Consider the following 16,734-nt stretch of genomic DNA (forward strand, 5'->3'; position numbering starts at 1 on the left):
TAACCTAAATTCTGACCAGTCTCTTGTGGGCAATTAAATAATTCATAGTGTTGTAAACATATTTCTTTTCTGTTGTAAATTTGGGTATTTTAACATTGGGGGGAAAATATAGATTTGACTCTCTTTTGGAGCCTGTCTCTTGCGGCCAGTCGATGAATTGCAGTTAAGACGTGTTGGTTTTAATGGTTTTAAGAGAGACAGTGGGAGGTTGCCCCTTATGAATCAGCCCCGACAGAAAACGTTGCTAAACGTTTTTTAAACGGAAACGGTGGTGCGTTGAACACCCTGTTCTGATGACGCATCTGCAACTATGGCAGCAGAGAAGGCCATTCTTTGTGTTCTTTTTGAAGAATTTTCAGAGCCTGATGAAATCGGCATAAATACGTGTTTAATACTGCAAAACACCCTCGATGTCACAGTCACTGCCCTTGCCGTCCAGAATAAAAGAGAACATCCCAATCGAGTGAAGGGATTTGTGGAAACCGTGGCTAATTATTGTGATCCAACATTTGCCTCGCATTTCGGGATGAAAAGACAAACATTTCAGGTATAGAATAATCCACTTCTTACCTCTGAGATTGTGTTGCGATCTATATGGCCTTATTAATGATTTATTTTTATTGTGAGTAGGCTTGGCTTATCATTTTGCCGATCACTGCTGTTGTGCTATGATATTGTAATAGTTACCATTAAATCAGAGGAGTATAAAAAAGTTTATGAAAGTGTCACTCCACAACACAATACCAAATATACGTTTCTATAGTATTTATATGCTAGCCTACATTAATCAGCGTTTAGGAAATTAAATGGACCAGAAGACATTGCAATTACAAAATTATATTTAGACAGACGGGAAAAAATTCCAGATCTACACTTGTGCTCTTAGCATTTAATGTAATTAACGTGCAAACAATATATACAAGTCATAAGATTTGTGTCAGCTTATTATGCATCATAGGGATGTAGAAACTAATACTTTAAATGTTGCACATACTTTTCTACAGGCTCTCTGTGAGAAAGTTGGTCCTTTCCTGGTAAGCGTAACCTTGGACACACCGAAAAAACTGCTGTGCTCGATTTGGTTGTTGGCAAACCAAGAAAGCTTTGGGGGTGTTGCAGAACGGTTTGATATGTCAAAAGGAACACTTCATTATATTTTTTCGGACATTTGCGAGGTCCTTTGTACACTGAGAAATGAATACATTCGATGGCCCAGAGAGGATGAGTACGCAAACCTGGCAAATGGCTTTCAGGACAAAACTGGCTTCCCTGGAGTCATTGGAGCAATCGATGGCACACACATTCCCATCCCAGCACCCACACTCCGTAGAAACAGTTACATTAACAGGAAAGGACATGCAAGTATTCATCTCCAAGCAGTGTGTACATCACAGATGATGTTCCTGGATGTGTACACTGGTTGGCCAGGGTCTGTGCACGATGCTTGGGTGTTTCAGAACTGCCCATTATATGGCCATCTCCAGGATGTAGAAGTCTACCACCTCCTTGGAGACTCTGCATACCCACTCAGCACGTCTCTTATTACACCATACAGAGATAATGGGCACTTATCCCGAAGGCAAAATTTTTTTAACACACTCCACAGCTCAACCAGAGATGTGATTGAAAGGGCATTTGGCCTTCTAAAGGGGAAATGGAGACGACTGAAGTACTTGCCCATGGAAGATGTTAAAAAAGTACCAGTGGTTATCACAGCTGCATGTGTTCTACACAATTTCCTCTTGAAGGAGGAAGGCCTCCATTATCAGGATTGTGAAGAGTTGGATGGCAACAATGACAACCATGATTGTCAACCAGGACACCCTGAAAATACTTTAGGTCAGCGAAAAAGGGATGAACTTGCTTTAGTTTTGGAGAAGGATGACTAAAGTTTCTGTTTAACTTTTTGTGTTCACCTTAGTTTTCAGATGTTTTTTTCTTTGAAAAATGGAAATAAAATATTGAATGGAAAGCCATGAAGGTGAAGTGATCAAGTTAGCATGCATTTCCTACAGCATATATACTGTAAATCATCCCATTAAAGGGGGGGTAAAACACTCAGTTTCAGTCAATCTCATGTCAATCTTGAGTACCTATAGAGTAGTATTGCATCCTTCATATCTCCGAAAAGTCTTTAGTTTTATTATATTTATAAAAGAAATATGGGCTGTACCGAGTCTTTCCGGAAAAAAACGAGCGTCTGGAGGCGTATCGTGTGGGCGGAGCTAAAGAATGACGAATGCGTAAAGCGGTGACGTCCTCAAGCGTGGAGAAACCCTTGCTATCGATCTCAGCTAATAGATATGATCCAGAATCTAATTTGGAGGCTGAAATAGAAACAGCAACAGCAGGACGTCCGTCTCTGTGGTATGGACTGTATTTAGTGGCCTGTCAACATTTGTGTGTCTTTACTCGCAGTTTATGAGGACATGATTCGGTTTATGGACTATTGTATGCGACTAAACCTTAGCAGTAGCAAGCAAAACGGTTTTACATGTTAGACTAGTGTAACATTATACAGAGAACAGCAATGAAGTCCGTTAGCGCATTTGAATGACGAAGCACGCGATTGTGTCGTTTACTGATGTTTACTCACGCGACGGTAAGCAACAGCACAGACATTTGAAGCAGTTTTACTCACCGGCTGCTTCCAAAGCAGGACCGAACCTTTATCGCTGGGACCGCCCAGTAAAAAACACACTTCTTGGAGTGTGGAGGTCCACTTTGCGACGCGACTGAAGCGATGTGAAGCTTCCCGTCATTTCTGCGTTCAAATCGGTTCAAATGCAGCGCTGCCTTCCCGGAATGCTGTGCTGAAGCGTTGAAGTCGCTTAATGTCAAAGTGGAGGAATAAAGTGGAGTGCGGCGCGGATTATAACCGACATAAGTGTTCACGGACGAGTGGATCTGCAGCTGAGAGAGTGTTTATGGGCGTGCGCGCGTGCGGGAGAAGAGCCCGTACGGCCCATACAAGGACCTTCCGGTCTATTAACGTCAAGCTGAGCCATACTCGAAAAAAACTCCGAAACTTGTGAGAAACCGGAAGGAGTATTTTTAACACAGAAATACTCCATTAAACGTCCAACAATAGTTTGTTTCCACACTCCGTACTCCCCCCCAAACAAACAAAATAGAACCTAACCGTCAGCAGAATGTGGCAGAAGGAGAAAACACAAAGTTGTTATTTCTTCATCAAAGCAGAAACAAATTCTTTTAAGATGTTGTTACGTTCCCTTGCCACTTCCACTGCTTGCTTTTGCAGGGCCATGAGTTCTGACATCTGCCTCCTCTGCTCAGTGACATACTGCTCAAACCACTCAGGTGCTTCAGACTTGTGCCTTCTCTTTTTGCCATGTTCTGCTGATGGCTTTGGCTGTGAAGATGAAGGTTGTGAAGATGATGGTTGTGAAGTTGATGGTTCTGGGCCAACTGGATCTGATGACGATCCTGAGTGGAAAGAAAGAATAAACTTGGTGGCGTCAAAAAGGTAATGAATAAGGCATCAAAAATCACTTTCCCCGACAAATATATTTTGCGGTTCTCACATGGACGAACACATCTGCATCTCCTGTAAATTAGAATCATGTGCCAACAAAGCTACTTTAAACATCAAGTTAACCCGGCTTCGAATGACCTGAGTCACACAATAGACATCCTTTAAATAAAGCTTTTAGCAACACTAGCAAGTTACACAGAAAAAAGTAGATGACAACATTGGAGCTACTTTGTATCCAACATGGATGCTAATGTGAGGCATTTTATGACATTACTGAGTAACTGAATTAAAACTTACAAATAAGATCCAATAATATACAAGATTCTTATAAAAGCGTGAATTATACATTTTCTTTTATTAAACTGCTCTGAATGAGCTAATCCATGTTGATGTGGCACAAACAAAAATGTATATAGAAAAAGATCATCACCAGCAAAAGATGACACGATCAGGACCGGCTCCACACTTTGATCATCAGTCAGGAGGTCCTTCATTGGTGAGAAAAAGACCCAGCTGCTGGCACCACTCCCAGTCTTCTTCTTACTGTCCACTATTGTTTTGTATCTAATAATAGAAACCCAGAAATAACAAATGTCTTCAAGTGGCCCTATTTCAAAAAATAATGCAAATGTCTGTATCAAAACAAACCTGTGTTTTAACTGCCTGAACTTATTGTCACATGCCTCTGCTCCAAAGTTGTGTCCTTTTGCCAGCATTTGTGCAGATACCTTTTTCCACACTTCTACTTTCTTTAATACGGGAGATTGAAAGTCTTCAGCCATTTGCTTTGTCAGAGAAATTAGAAGCAATGTTGCATTGTGCGTCCATGGCTTTGTATCTATGGCACACATTTAAATAGATAAGTCACAGCAAATATATCAATGTAAAAATTGTGCTAGGAATAAACGTAATGTACTTTTATGTATTTGTTGGGGGTTTGAGACTGGTGCCCACTTTGGAGCACAGGCAGGTGATGGTTCAGCAACAGACAAATTCAGTGGTGCAGGAGACGGAGGCAATTTCAGAGGTGCAGGAGACAGCTTCTGGGGTGGAGCATCTATGTGTAGGTCTAGTGGAAGTTGACTAGGCACATTAGGGACACAAGCCTTTCCCAAAGATATTGCTGAAAGAGAATTAGATGCACACATCTTAACAAATTCAGATTTATCTATTTAGACTCACATACTACCAGGGGCATGGCAGTTGCCGGGGAAATAAACAGCTCATGATGCTGCTCATTAGTTCTGTTGCAGCTTTGAAAATTAAATTTTCAAGCCTAACGCCATGTCCTAACCAGACACCAAGCGACAAGAGTTGTAGCGGAAAACCATACGGAAGATCAATCAATCAAAAAAAATCACAGCCAATCAGAAGAGCGGGCGGGCTCTCTGTGCAAGCACAGACTGCATTCTTAGACAAGTACAATATTGAATGCCTTAACCTTCCTAAACCACCATTTTAGCATGATTAAAAACACGGACTGAGTGACTGAAACCATTTTTTAAAAATCAGAATACACTTGTTCACCTTGAGTTGACAGTTTGAAGATAGTTTTTTCTATTATTTTCAAGAGCTGAGGTGAATTATCCATTGTTTCTTTTAGTTGTCTATAAAGGTCACGAAAAATGATATTCAACTCTGGAACAACGTCAAACTTAACCCATCGTTTCACCAACAAATGGAAGTTTTAATAGAACACTAAGCAGAAAGAAATTTCTGGAAACTAGTGAAATCATAAAACCAACATAAAATGTTTGGCTTTTTTGTTATTTCCTTAAAGATTAAACTCAAGCATCAATGTTATACAGCAGTTTTAAAATAATAAGTGATGAATTGATCAATTTGTTGAGATTACATATTAGTCCCACAGAAAGTGGTATTTATCGTTATTTCCCAAAAGAAAGAAGGTGCATACTTATTCAGTTACGTCTGTGTCTGTTTATTTGTAGTCAATGGACAATATGTTCACATCACATTTAGAAAGAACATCCAATCACTTCTACATATTTTCCAACAAAAATACGACCTGAGCAGCTTTAGCACTCTCTCCAGTGACAGTCCCAATACAGTTATTTTAGTCAGAGTAGCTTTATTTATGACATATGCGGTATAATTCCGGTAAAAAGAGACGAGACGCACTGACAGAAAAAATGAATACTCGATTGTGATAACCTATTTGATTTGTCTCATTTCTTTAATTTTTTTGCAGTTGTATTTACCATGTCTACTATGGTAATGGTAAGCGCAAATAGTTTCATGACATATAACTATTTCTGCCTTATACAGTGATCATAATCCACATCAAATCACAAACAGAAGTTATTCAAACACTTGCAGCTGTCTGAAAGTAAGTTAAGCTAAAATGATTTTAAAAGTCTTTAAAGCTGGTGTTGGATGGGATATGAAATCATCCACGGTGCCTTCTCCAAAAAACCCTGGCCACTGGCCCAGAGGAAGCCCCAACGAGTGAAAGTCTAACAGGACTGTTTCAGTTTTTGCATTGATTTTGTATTGTTGTTAAGTTTGTGAACTTCCTTTAGTGGATTTTTTTCCCTCATTTTGTTTAGATATCATGTGATTATTTGGGAATGTTGTTGCTGTGTGGCCAGAAGGGATCACTTCCGGCAAGTGACCACAGGCTGAAAGCTGTTGGACATAGTGGTGTATTAGAGGCAAAAAATTATATAAATACGGTTTAGATTCTCGCACATACTGGTCGTTTTGTGTCTAAGACATCAATGTGTTTTCACGAGCCGCAGTGTTTAATATGGATTTGTCTGTGCATGATTTTTTTTCCCACTCTCATTTATTTGTTTTCACATGCATTATAAGAATGACAGACTGAAACGGATAGAGTTAAAAAATCTTAATTTGTGTTCTACTGAAGAAACAAAGTGACCTATATCTTGGATGCCCTGGGGATAAGCAGATAAACATCAAATTTTCATTTTTGGGTCAACTACCTCTTTTAACTAAAACAGCTTTATTTGAGATCACTGATGACAATAATGGGGGATGATTATTAACGTGCTTTAAACCACTTAAGAGACCAATCTGCTCAATGAAGACCAGGAGTCAAAGTTGAAGTTGACAAGAGTGTTTACTGAAGACAAAGTTCTTTACAATTCCAAAGGCCGTAGAAAATGAGTAAAAGGATCTAGCCTTAAATTCACTTAAGATACATAAACACTAGTACTAATCAAATGGGTGTTCAGTTGATGCCATGCTGACAGTACAGATCATTGTAGCAGCTATAACTTAATAATTCAATGAACAGCAAAAGCTGATTAGTTGGTCAAACCCAGTTTAATCTGTGAAATAACCAATGATCAGTCGATTGGTCATTCCAATACTCTTTGATTAATCGATTTTTAAAGTAATCTCTGATGCAGCATTACACAGGTTCACACCTGGAAGTACAGGATCAGAACTCAAACTACTTACTTTATTCTCAGACATGCATTTTTTCTTATGAAAGATTAGAGAAGATAATTGAGTGAAACATTTTCCACATGAATGGCAGTGATATGGCTTCTCTCCAGTGTGGATCCTCTCATGTATTTTCAGATATATTGACCGTTTGAATGTCTTGCCACATTCTGAACACTTGTAAGGTGTTTCTCTAGTATGAACTGTCTGGTGGACTTTCAGTTCACTATCTGTAAAAAAACTCTTACCACACTCCGAGCAAACATGATCCTTCACACCGCTGTGTCTTTTCTGGTGTAATTTTAAAGCACTCAGCTCACTAAAACGCTTTGCACACAAAGAACACACATGTGGCTTCTCCTTTGTATGAACTTTCAGGTGGTTCTTCAGGGAATCTGCCCTAAAAAAGTCTTTACCACACTGGTCACAGTTATATAGTCTTTCTCTAGAATGAGTATGCAGATGTACTTTAAAAACACTTGATTTTCTGAAACTTTTCCCACATTGATCACATGTGTACGGCTTCTCTTCAGTGTGGATTCTCTTGTGATCATTAAGGAGTGCTTTTTGTGCAAAACTCTTCCCACACTGATCACATGTGTACAGCTTCACTCCAGTGTGGCTTTTCATGTGTACGTTAAGGTTTCCTTTATGTGTGAAACTCTTCCCACACTGATCACATGTGTATGGCTTCTCTCCAGTGTGGATTTTCATGTGCACGTTAAGGTTTCCTTTTTGTATGAAACATTTCCCACAATGATCACATGTGTACGGTTTCTCCCCGGTGTGGATTTGCATGTGTTCTTTAAGTGTTCCTTTTAGTCTGAAACTCTTCCCACACTGATCACATGTGTGCGGCTTCTCTCCAGTGTGGATCCTCTCATGTATTTTCAGATATAATGACCGTTTGAATCTGTTGTCACAGTGTGAACATTTATAGGTTTTTTCTCCAATATGAACTGTCTGGTGCACTTTCAGTGCTCCATCTGTAAAAAATGTCTTCCCACACTCTGTGCAAACATAATCCTTCACACCGCTGTGTCTTTTCTGGTGTATTTTTAATGCACCCATCTGACTAAAACTCTTTCCACATAAATAACAGATGTAAGGCTTCGTCTTTGTATGAACTTTAAGGTGGTCCTTCAGGAAATCTGGCCTAAAAAACGTTTTACCACACTGGTCACAGTTGTATAGTCTTTCTCTAGAATGAGTATGCAGATGTACTTTAAAAACACCAGATTTCATGAAGCTCTTCCCACACTGATCACATGTGTACGGCTTCTCTCCAGTGTGGATTTTTATGTGATCCTTAAGGGCTCCTTTTCTTGTGAAACTCTTCCCACACTGATCACATGTATGTGGCTTCTCTCCAGTGTGGATCCTCATGTGTTCGTTAAGGTTTCCTTTTTGTATGAAACTCTTCCCACACTGATCACATGAGTGTGGCTTTTGTCTATTGTGGATTTTCATGTGTTCATTAAGGACTCGTTTTTCTGCGAAACACTTCCCACACTTATCACATGAATGTGGTTTCTCACCATTGTGGATTTTCATGTGTTCATTAAGGGTTGCTTTATGCGCAAAACTCTTCCAACACTGATCACATGGATAAGGCTTCTTTCCAGTGTGGATCTTCATGTGATCGTTAAGGTTTCCTTGAAATGAGAAACTCTTCCCACACCGATCACATGTGTACGGCCTAGCTACAGTGTGCATTTTCCTGTGTTCGTCAAGGTTTCCTTTTTGTGAGAAATTCTTCCCACATTCACCACACGTGTACATCTCCCCAGTGTGGATTTTCATGTGTTCATTAAGGTTTCCTTTTATTGTGAAAATCTTATCACACCAATCACATGCGTATGGCTTCCCTCCACGATGAAGTTTTATGTGAAGGTTAAGATTTTGCTCGCATGAGAAACTCTTGCCACACTGTGGGCAAGTGAAAGACACTTTGGCATTTCTTTCCAATGAGGGACTCAAGGACTTTTCTTTAGTTTTGACTTGATGTTTCTCCCCCCATTCAATGAGTTCTTCAATCTCCTTGTTAGTTTCTATCAGGTCTAAAATGAAAGTAAAAAAAGTTTGATTTCCAGTAAATCATAAAAAGAGAGAAATGTGAACGAAAAAGGACATGTGAACTCTCTGACATAATAGAATAAATTGTGAACATTTTGATGCATCATTTGAACTGTGTACATTATTCATTCCATCATTATCATAAATCAAATGTTTTTGCATGAGAACTATTGAATATGTTTGATAAAAGCGAGTTCATGCAAAGATAAAAAAATACCCCATTATTTATTCAACCTCAAGCCATCCTATGTGTATATTTCCTTCTTCTTTTAGATGAATTCAATTATAATCCAAACATTATAATGGTAGTAAATGGAAGTCCAAAATTTAAAGCCAAAAAATGTGCATCCATCCATTATAAAAGTACTCCACACGGCTCCAGGGTAATAAAGACCTTCTGAAGTGAAGCAATGTGTTTGTGTGAGAAACTGCCATTTTTAAACTGACAGTTTAGTTCGAAACGGGGCAGGGTTTGAATCTTTTGGTTTTTGTTTTGGTTCCTTCCCACTGTCGCTTTGGCTTGGCTTGCTCAGTTGGGGGACACTAAAATTTCAATCTAAGTTTTCAACTAAATATCCAAATGAAATCAATTACTAAATCAACTGTATCAACTACATTACTAACTTGCCCACATTGTCGCTAAATGATAAATTGAAATAAGCTGATAACATCCCCGTTTTCTCCAGAACGACTGTACAGCCGAATCCAATTTTGTTGCAATATTTTCCTGTTTAACACTGTGAAGCTGCTTTGAAACAATCGTCATTGTAAAAGCGCTATATAAATAAAGTTGACTTGACGGTTCACATGAACATACACAAAATTTGTAATGTGAAAGCATGCAGACCCGGGTGAGCTGAGCTCACTTTACCGAATTCGAGGAGTTGGTCTGTATTCGGTTGCGCAACTTGTGCATGTGAAAGGGACTCGTGTGCGCAAGAAAAGTAACCTGGGCATGCATTTTATCAGATGTACGACGTATTTATTTCAATAAAACCTGTTAGGGATGATAGTGATGATGATTTACCATATATATGAGCGGAAGTGAGTCTGGAAGTGTACTCCCGCATAGCACCAGCGGGAACAACCGGGCTCTGAAGTGGACCACAACAAACTTTTAAAAACACCCTGATACTAAAGATCTTGAATTTTAGGGACATTCTACCTGCTTTCTATCGGCTTCATCACACGGGTTATTGCCCTGCATCATTTTCTTCATCAATGTATGAAATGTAAGATGACCTAAGTATGTACGGGATGGGGTATATGCATTAATAATTTTAACATGTTCTTTTTTACCATAACTAATTTAGGTAATTAACGTGTTAAATCGACAGCCCTAATAATTACTTGTTGTTAAAACTATAAAAGTGATTTTCTCTTTGTATTTTGTTGTTTGATTAACATTAATGACACTGACAGGAGCAAGAATATTAGGCTACTGTCACTTGAATGCACAGACACAAAATAATGATATGCATCCATTTTCTTTCTCAATGAATTATGTTCATGTAAGCCATAATCAATTGTGTTTACAAGGATACTCCCAGAGATGGGCTTTTTGACATAATTTTGCATGTATGTGTCTGTTCAAGCACAAATAGATGTGGAAGAGAACAGAATTCGGTCTTTGTGTGCAGTCTGTGCTGGTCTGTGCGCGCGCATCTTTTGCGTCTTCTTGCACTCGAATAGTTGGGGAAAAAACGCTTGAATGTTCAAACTGACAGGACACATGACTTTTGATATTGATGCCAAAACAATATTATGCGCAGCCCCACTCACCTGTGACCCTTACTAAAGCTGCTTGCAAACACCAATCAGGCATAACATTATGACTGCTCGATTATACACAGTGTGCGGGCGTGCGCTCCCGCTCTCCGCACTGCTTCTGCCCTGCCAATACTTGCGCATGCGGTGCAAAGCTGGCATTATAGTCCAGTATAATGCTGCGACTTATATGTTTTTTTCCTCTTCATGACGCATTTTTTGACTAATGTGACTTATACTCCAGAGTGACTTATAGTCCAGAAAATAAGGTAATTCTTTCTATTGTATTGGTCCTGCTTTTGCTGGCAAAACAGTCCTGACCCGTCGAGGCATGGACTCAACTAGACCCCTGAAGGTGTGCTGTGGTATCTGGCACCAAGATGTTAGCAGCAGATCCTTTAAGTCTTGTGAGTTGTGAGGTGGGGCCTCCATGGGTCAGACTGGTTTGTCCAGCACATTCCATAGATGCTCGATTGGATTGAGATTTGGGGAATTTGGAGGCCAAGTCAACACCTTAAACTCGTTGTTGTGCTCCTCAAATCTTTCCTGAACAACTTTTGCTTTGTGGAAGGGCGCATTATCCTGCTGAATGAGGCCACAACCATCAGGGAATACCGTTTCCATGAAATGGTGTACATGGTCTGTAACAATGCTTAGGTAGGTTGTACGTGTCAAAGTAACATACACATTGATGGCAGGACCAAAGGTTTCCCAGCAGAATATTGCCTAAAGCATTAGACTGCCTCTGCAAGCTTGCCTTCTTCCCATAGTGCATTCTGGTGCCATGTGTTCTCCAGGTAAGCGACGCACACACACTCGTTCCATGCGATGTAAAAGAAAACGTGATTCATCAGACCAGGCCACCTTCTTTCATTGCTCTGTGGTCCAGTTCTGATGCTCACGTGCCCACTGTTGGCGCTTTCGGCAGTGGACAGGGGTCAGCATGGGAACCCTGACTGGTTTTCAGCTATGCAGCACCATTCACAAAAAACTGCGATGCACTGTGTAATCTGACACATTTCTATCAAAACCAGCATTAACTTTTTGAGCAATTTGAGCTACAGTAGATCGTCTGTTTGATCAGACCACACAGGCCAGCCCCCCACTTCACCTGTCGGTGGTCATAATGTTATACCTGATCAGTAGAACATGGTGTGACAAAGATAATGTCTATATCTGTAATCTACTCTGCATAGAGAATAGAATACCACGTTCAAATAGAATTATCTATTAAACAGATTAAACTAGAATTGATGACGACCTATACGTACTAGTGTTTTTGTATTATGAGTGAGTTTGAGGCTAGCTCCAGGCTATGGGAGTGTGGAGATCTTTGTCTTCAGTAAACTCTGTCAACTTATTTAACTACAACTTTGACTCATGTTCTTAATTAAGCAGAAAGGTCTCTTTATAGGGTATGACTCTAAATTCCCAACACTAAGTTCTTATAAATAAGGAGTGCGAAACCCCCTTTTAGCAATGATTATTTCACAGCTCATGATTTTTTCTAACCGCAACCACTAAATCTGATGAACTGCTTGAAGTTGTACAACCTTTTTTTTTTTTAAAAATCAAGAATAAACACCAACCTATTTGTTCTTCAGTGTCTTCCTGCTTTATTCTGAAGGGTTCTGGATCACCTCTTTTTTCTTCAGTATCTTCCTGCTTTATTCTGAAAGGTTCTGGATCACCTCTTTTTTCTTCTGTATCTTCCTCCTTTATTCTGCAGGGTTCTGGATCATTCATGGCTTCAATGTTCATTCGCAAACTCTATCTTCACTTGCAGGCTGATGGGAATATTCCAGCATTCACTGAATCACAGTGGGGGCTTTGTAGAATTGCTGTGGTAGGAGCAGATCTGCCAAAAAAATAAACATAATCAGTTATGAAACTGATGCTTTCATTAATTCACACACTTAAAGCATGTTGTCGCATCATTCTCAAGGTTGATTCTCATTAATTCCTTATAATCATAATTCCTAAAAAGTTATACTTTTTTAAATCTAGTGTGTTATGGGCCAGTAAGTGCTGGGCCAATGTTTTTTCTTATTGTTTGCATGTGTGCCGTTTAGTGGGGGCTGTGGTTCACTACCTTAGGCTCGTTCTCTGGGCTATAAGAACTGCAGCGCTAATGACTGCAAGGGAAAGGCTACCATGTGACTGCACTTGACTGAGCGGCTGACATTCTGTTGGTTTTTCATTTGTTATATCAATTTGTTTGCACCCATTCAGATCTTGAGCTTACAGTCCTCTTTCATGCATGGTCTCACTACTGACTTTCACTTATACTGATTGTTTGAATACAATTGTTGATTATGTTATTTTGTTAAATAAACTATTTCTTTCACTACTTGCCGGTCCGTGTTGCCCTTTGTTCATGTTACAATTGTAAGCCAGTTGTAACAAGTGAAATTCAATAACAATGTAATTATTGCTCCAAACATAGAAACTAAGGTGAAAAGTATACTTGAATGCACAAAAAAAAATCAAAAAAGGAATATTAACTGTTACAATACATTTTAAATTATTTTTTAATGTATAAAACATGTGGGCAATACATTACAAATACTTTTTTGTTATATATTATTCTTATATTTTAAATAATTCATAAGTCTATTTTCTATGTCGGATGAGTATATTTGAAAGATGGGTTCAAATGTTCTACAAGTGGTAAATAAATACAGAGATAGTATGTTGAAAGCACATTTTAGTTCATATGGTGTCTCAAAATAGCACAGATGTTCTTAAGATTAAATTTACTAATATTAAGATTTTTTTCTAGTATATTAAGTACAGATTATTGCGTGAACACAGATCACTTTAAGTATGGAAGTGTGCTGAAATAAAGTGTTTTAGTGCACTTTTTTCACCTGGACAATCATACAAACGAACATACAAAGACAAACAAAAGAGCTCAGGTCTTTTACATTAGTTCCTCACATCGTTGCCTGCTAGGCTAAACAATTATTTCAGTCAGCAGACGTCAGAAAAGACACACAATTAGCTATATGCCAAAAGAAAAAAATACCGAAATGACCCTGTAAAATGTTGCTTTAACAATATGTGATTTAATAATTGTATACATATACGAATCACCAAACCGCTTACCTCACATCAGAAGAGACTAAACGCTGTGATGGCGCTAGAGTGACGTCATCAACGCGAGGCGAAAATGAACAGGAGCAGCACAGTAGCATACTGCATATACTAGTACACAGTGCTTACTGCCTAATATTTTTTAAGAATAATGTGTGAAATAATAGTATTTACAGTATTCAACAAATGCTCAAATTAATTTTATTTTGCTTGACACACATTTTTTAACATAAAATGTGCTTAATATGATAAAGTAAATATAGCTCCTTAAAGGAACACCTATCACTTCTTACTGTGTAGAATACCTCAATTAGGTAAACATGACTCACTATAGCTGGGTTTTACAAATCATCACAATAATTGTCTTAGGATTCATGGTATATTCCCTACACATTATGTAAATAGGCAATATTTTGTAAGCATAAAATGTTATTGATATGAATTTAACTAATTTACTAATTGATTACTTCACACATTGTTGAAAGGATTTGAATAAATGGACTTCAGCTGATAAATAAACCTATTTTCTTTTTAGAGTGCTATTGAAGCATTTCATTAATTTGAAAATCTGAAATTCACAATTTTCCTGATTATCACTGTAAAGCTGCTTTGAAATATATAAAGTGCTATAAAAATAAAGGTAACTTGATCGGAAACGTAACATAGAGATTAAAGTACAATTTATCTAATGATAGTGTTGTCTGAAAAACTAGTTTGTACTGTACTTATAAAAGTGATTTATTATTATTCCCCTCATCTAGTTCACTCATGCACTATTCACAAAGATGAAAGTCACATGGAGCGCAATGCATTGTGGGAAACAGTATGTCATGCAGTGTCTTCAGATGCAAACAGATTCCCATGCATACAGAAAATTCATATAGTATTCACAATAAACATATTTCAAAAGATTAGTAGTTGTTTGGTACTATACCATTCCAAACACAGATGTTAGGGTTCTTAAGGCAAATATAGTCGGTCATCTGGGTATTCCATGCATTTAGAAAATTAGCATACACAAATAGTGAGAGTACTATAGTATGCCTTCTCACTGATCTATATAAATGAATGGATTGCTCATGACGTCATAAAAATCATGCATGCAGTTCTTGTTCTGATTTCACATTATGTTAATGGCCCGCATTGCCTGACAAGAACAAATGCTTTAAAATGTATTTTAGGTTTTTATTTAAAGAGACAGCCATTCAATCTCAGTCAATAAGGTCATATATATATATATATATATATATATATATATATATATATATATATATATATATATATATATATATATATATTGGGAAATTTAAAACATGAAAATGCCAAAAAGTATTCGTTATACTTCATCTAAAACTACTGTAACAGCATTCAGCCTAATAAAAAGCAAAAATCAGATCACAACCCAAATTTATTAGATAAATCCAACTTTACTTCTAAAAATATTAAACCAGGGTTAATAATGTAAAAAAAAAAAAAAAACTTTTTTTTTATTTGTTTGTTTTTTATCTTTCCTCATTTAGTGCATCTCTGATATCTGAAACTGGTTTTCCCCATCTTATAAAGCCACACGCGTAATATAAAAAAAGAATGTTTTTCCCCCCGCTTTTTTAGGAGGACTTTTGATCTGAAACTCACATTTGAAAGTGCTGGTCTTAGTCCCAAGACACACCGGCTGGACGTCGTAGGTTTTTCCGGGTTGATTCAGCATGTAGAAGGTAGAATGGTACAATGCCATCTCTGAGAGCAAGAACTCTGATTGACTGTTCAGTTCAGACAGTGCACAAGAATAATGGTAAAACTGTGATCAAAGAAGTCAATTTGTACAGACAGAAGGCTGCTCTAAATTTACATCATCTTACCTGAGTGTTCCTGGGCAAATATTTTAATATTAACATGAGCGGAGTGGAATAAAGAAAGTTATCAGCATGATTGATACACAAAATAGGGTGTCAAAATTGCACCTTTAGGGTTACAACAGCTTGTCGCTGGGGCAGTACCCTTAAAGGGGTACTTCAGCGCTGGGAAGATGAATCTGTATTTAAACTGGGTCATTAATGTAGAAGAAATGTGAAATTATTTTTGAATTTGGTGCTTTCTAGACTGAGAAAAGACAGAAAATGTATTTTTGTCTCATGAGGATGAAAGACTACAATTCCCAGAATGCTTCGCTGCCCTGTGAGGCCATTCCCAAAGCCACCGCTACTGGATTACAGTGACTGAGTTCAGAAAGTACAATTAAATACTGAACGTGTCTGTTCAATATAACGATCGAGTTGCCGCGTGAGTCTCACAGCAGACTCAGATTAGGACTCAGATTACATTTAACGTCATAAATGAGTTGATGAGCTCTCGTGATGAGAGCTGAGGTAATCGCAACCACATTCGCGGCATACATTCACAACGCGTTTTCAGTTCATGCCTTTGGAAGCTAAACTTTCATAGAAATTAATTTGAGAAGTTAAAACACTTACATTGCTTAGCATCCGTTTAAATTAATGCCTGTAGCTGAGCTGTGCTGTAAGTGTGATCTCCATTCCACATGCACGAGTTGAAAACATGCGGAAATGGCTCCCTCTGCTGGCTGTAGTCTTTAGCCTCTGGGCAAACATTCCTCTCCTGACGTCAGGAGAGGAATTTTTCCAGAAATAAAATGCATAAATCTCTCGTCTCAGGGGGATATAAGAGGGGGAGCACGGTCATTTGAATATACTCCAGGGTTTCTACTGATACAAAGCCATATGCTAATCGCTGAAGTAACCCTTTAAAAGGTCAACTTTGTACCTTTTTTACTCCTAAAAAGTGCATATTAGTACCTTTGAGTACAAATGCATACCTTAAGGTACTACTATGAACCTTTTTGTGGTAAAAAT

The 16,734-nt window shown here is 38.2% G+C and overlaps 2 protein-coding genes across 3 annotated transcripts; one reads left to right on the forward strand and one right to left on the reverse strand.

Annotated features, from left to right (window-relative positions):
• The first annotated feature begins 33 nt into the window (after nt 1-33).
• On the forward strand, nt 34-3,088 carry LOC137040158 (putative nuclease HARBI1). Its single transcript, XM_067415590.1, has 2 exons — nt 34-547; nt 1,005-3,088. Exons 1-2 carry the CDS (start codon nt 311-313, stop codon nt 1,887-1,889), a joined length of 1,122 nt encoding a protein of 373 aa, XP_067271691.1. The 5' UTR covers nt 34-310; the 3' UTR covers nt 1,890-3,088.
• Nucleotides 3,089-6,577: 3,489 nt separating this feature from the next.
• LOC137040148 (zinc finger protein 585A-like) lies at nt 6,578-16,626 on the reverse strand. Of its 2 annotated transcripts, none has more exons than XM_067415569.1 (3): nt 15,500-16,626; nt 12,358-12,626; nt 6,578-8,985 (listed from the first exon to the last, which is right to left on the reverse strand). In XM_067415569.1, exons 2-3 carry the CDS (start codon nt 12,527-12,529, stop codon nt 6,857-6,859), a joined length of 2,301 nt encoding a protein of 766 aa, XP_067271670.1. In that variant the 5' UTR covers nt 12,530-12,626; nt 15,500-16,626; the 3' UTR covers nt 6,578-6,856. The 2 variants fall into 2 exon arrangements, with proteins under 2 accessions (XP_067271670.1, XP_067271668.1); XM_067415567.1 differs by lacking the exon at nt 15,500-16,626 and adding an exon at nt 13,877-13,955.
• Between the last annotated feature and the right edge of the window lie 108 nt (nt 16,627-16,734).

The sequence above is a fragment of the Pseudorasbora parva genome, chromosome 14, assembly GCF_024679245.1.
Source record: "Pseudorasbora parva isolate DD20220531a chromosome 14, ASM2467924v1, whole genome shotgun sequence".
In the NCBI taxonomy this organism is placed as follows: Eukaryota; Metazoa; Chordata; class Actinopteri; order Cypriniformes; family Gobionidae; genus Pseudorasbora; species Pseudorasbora parva.

Coding starts and splice junctions, on each gene's coding strand:
- LOC137040148 (XM_067415569.1), bottom strand. CDS start 12,529: ATGAACATTGAAGCCATGAATGATCCAGAACCCTGCAGAATAAAGGAG. Junction 8,986..12,357: donor AGACACTGAAGAACAAATAG/GTTGGTGTTTAT, acceptor CTTTCATTTTAG/ACCTGATAGAAACTAACAAG.
- LOC137040158 (XM_067415590.1), top strand. CDS start 311: ATGGCAGCAGAGAAGGCCATTCTTTGTGTTCTTTTTGAAGAATTTTCA. Junction 548..1,004: donor TGAAAAGACAAACATTTCAG/GTATAGAATAAT, acceptor ACTTTTCTACAG/GCTCTCTGTGAGAAAGTTGG.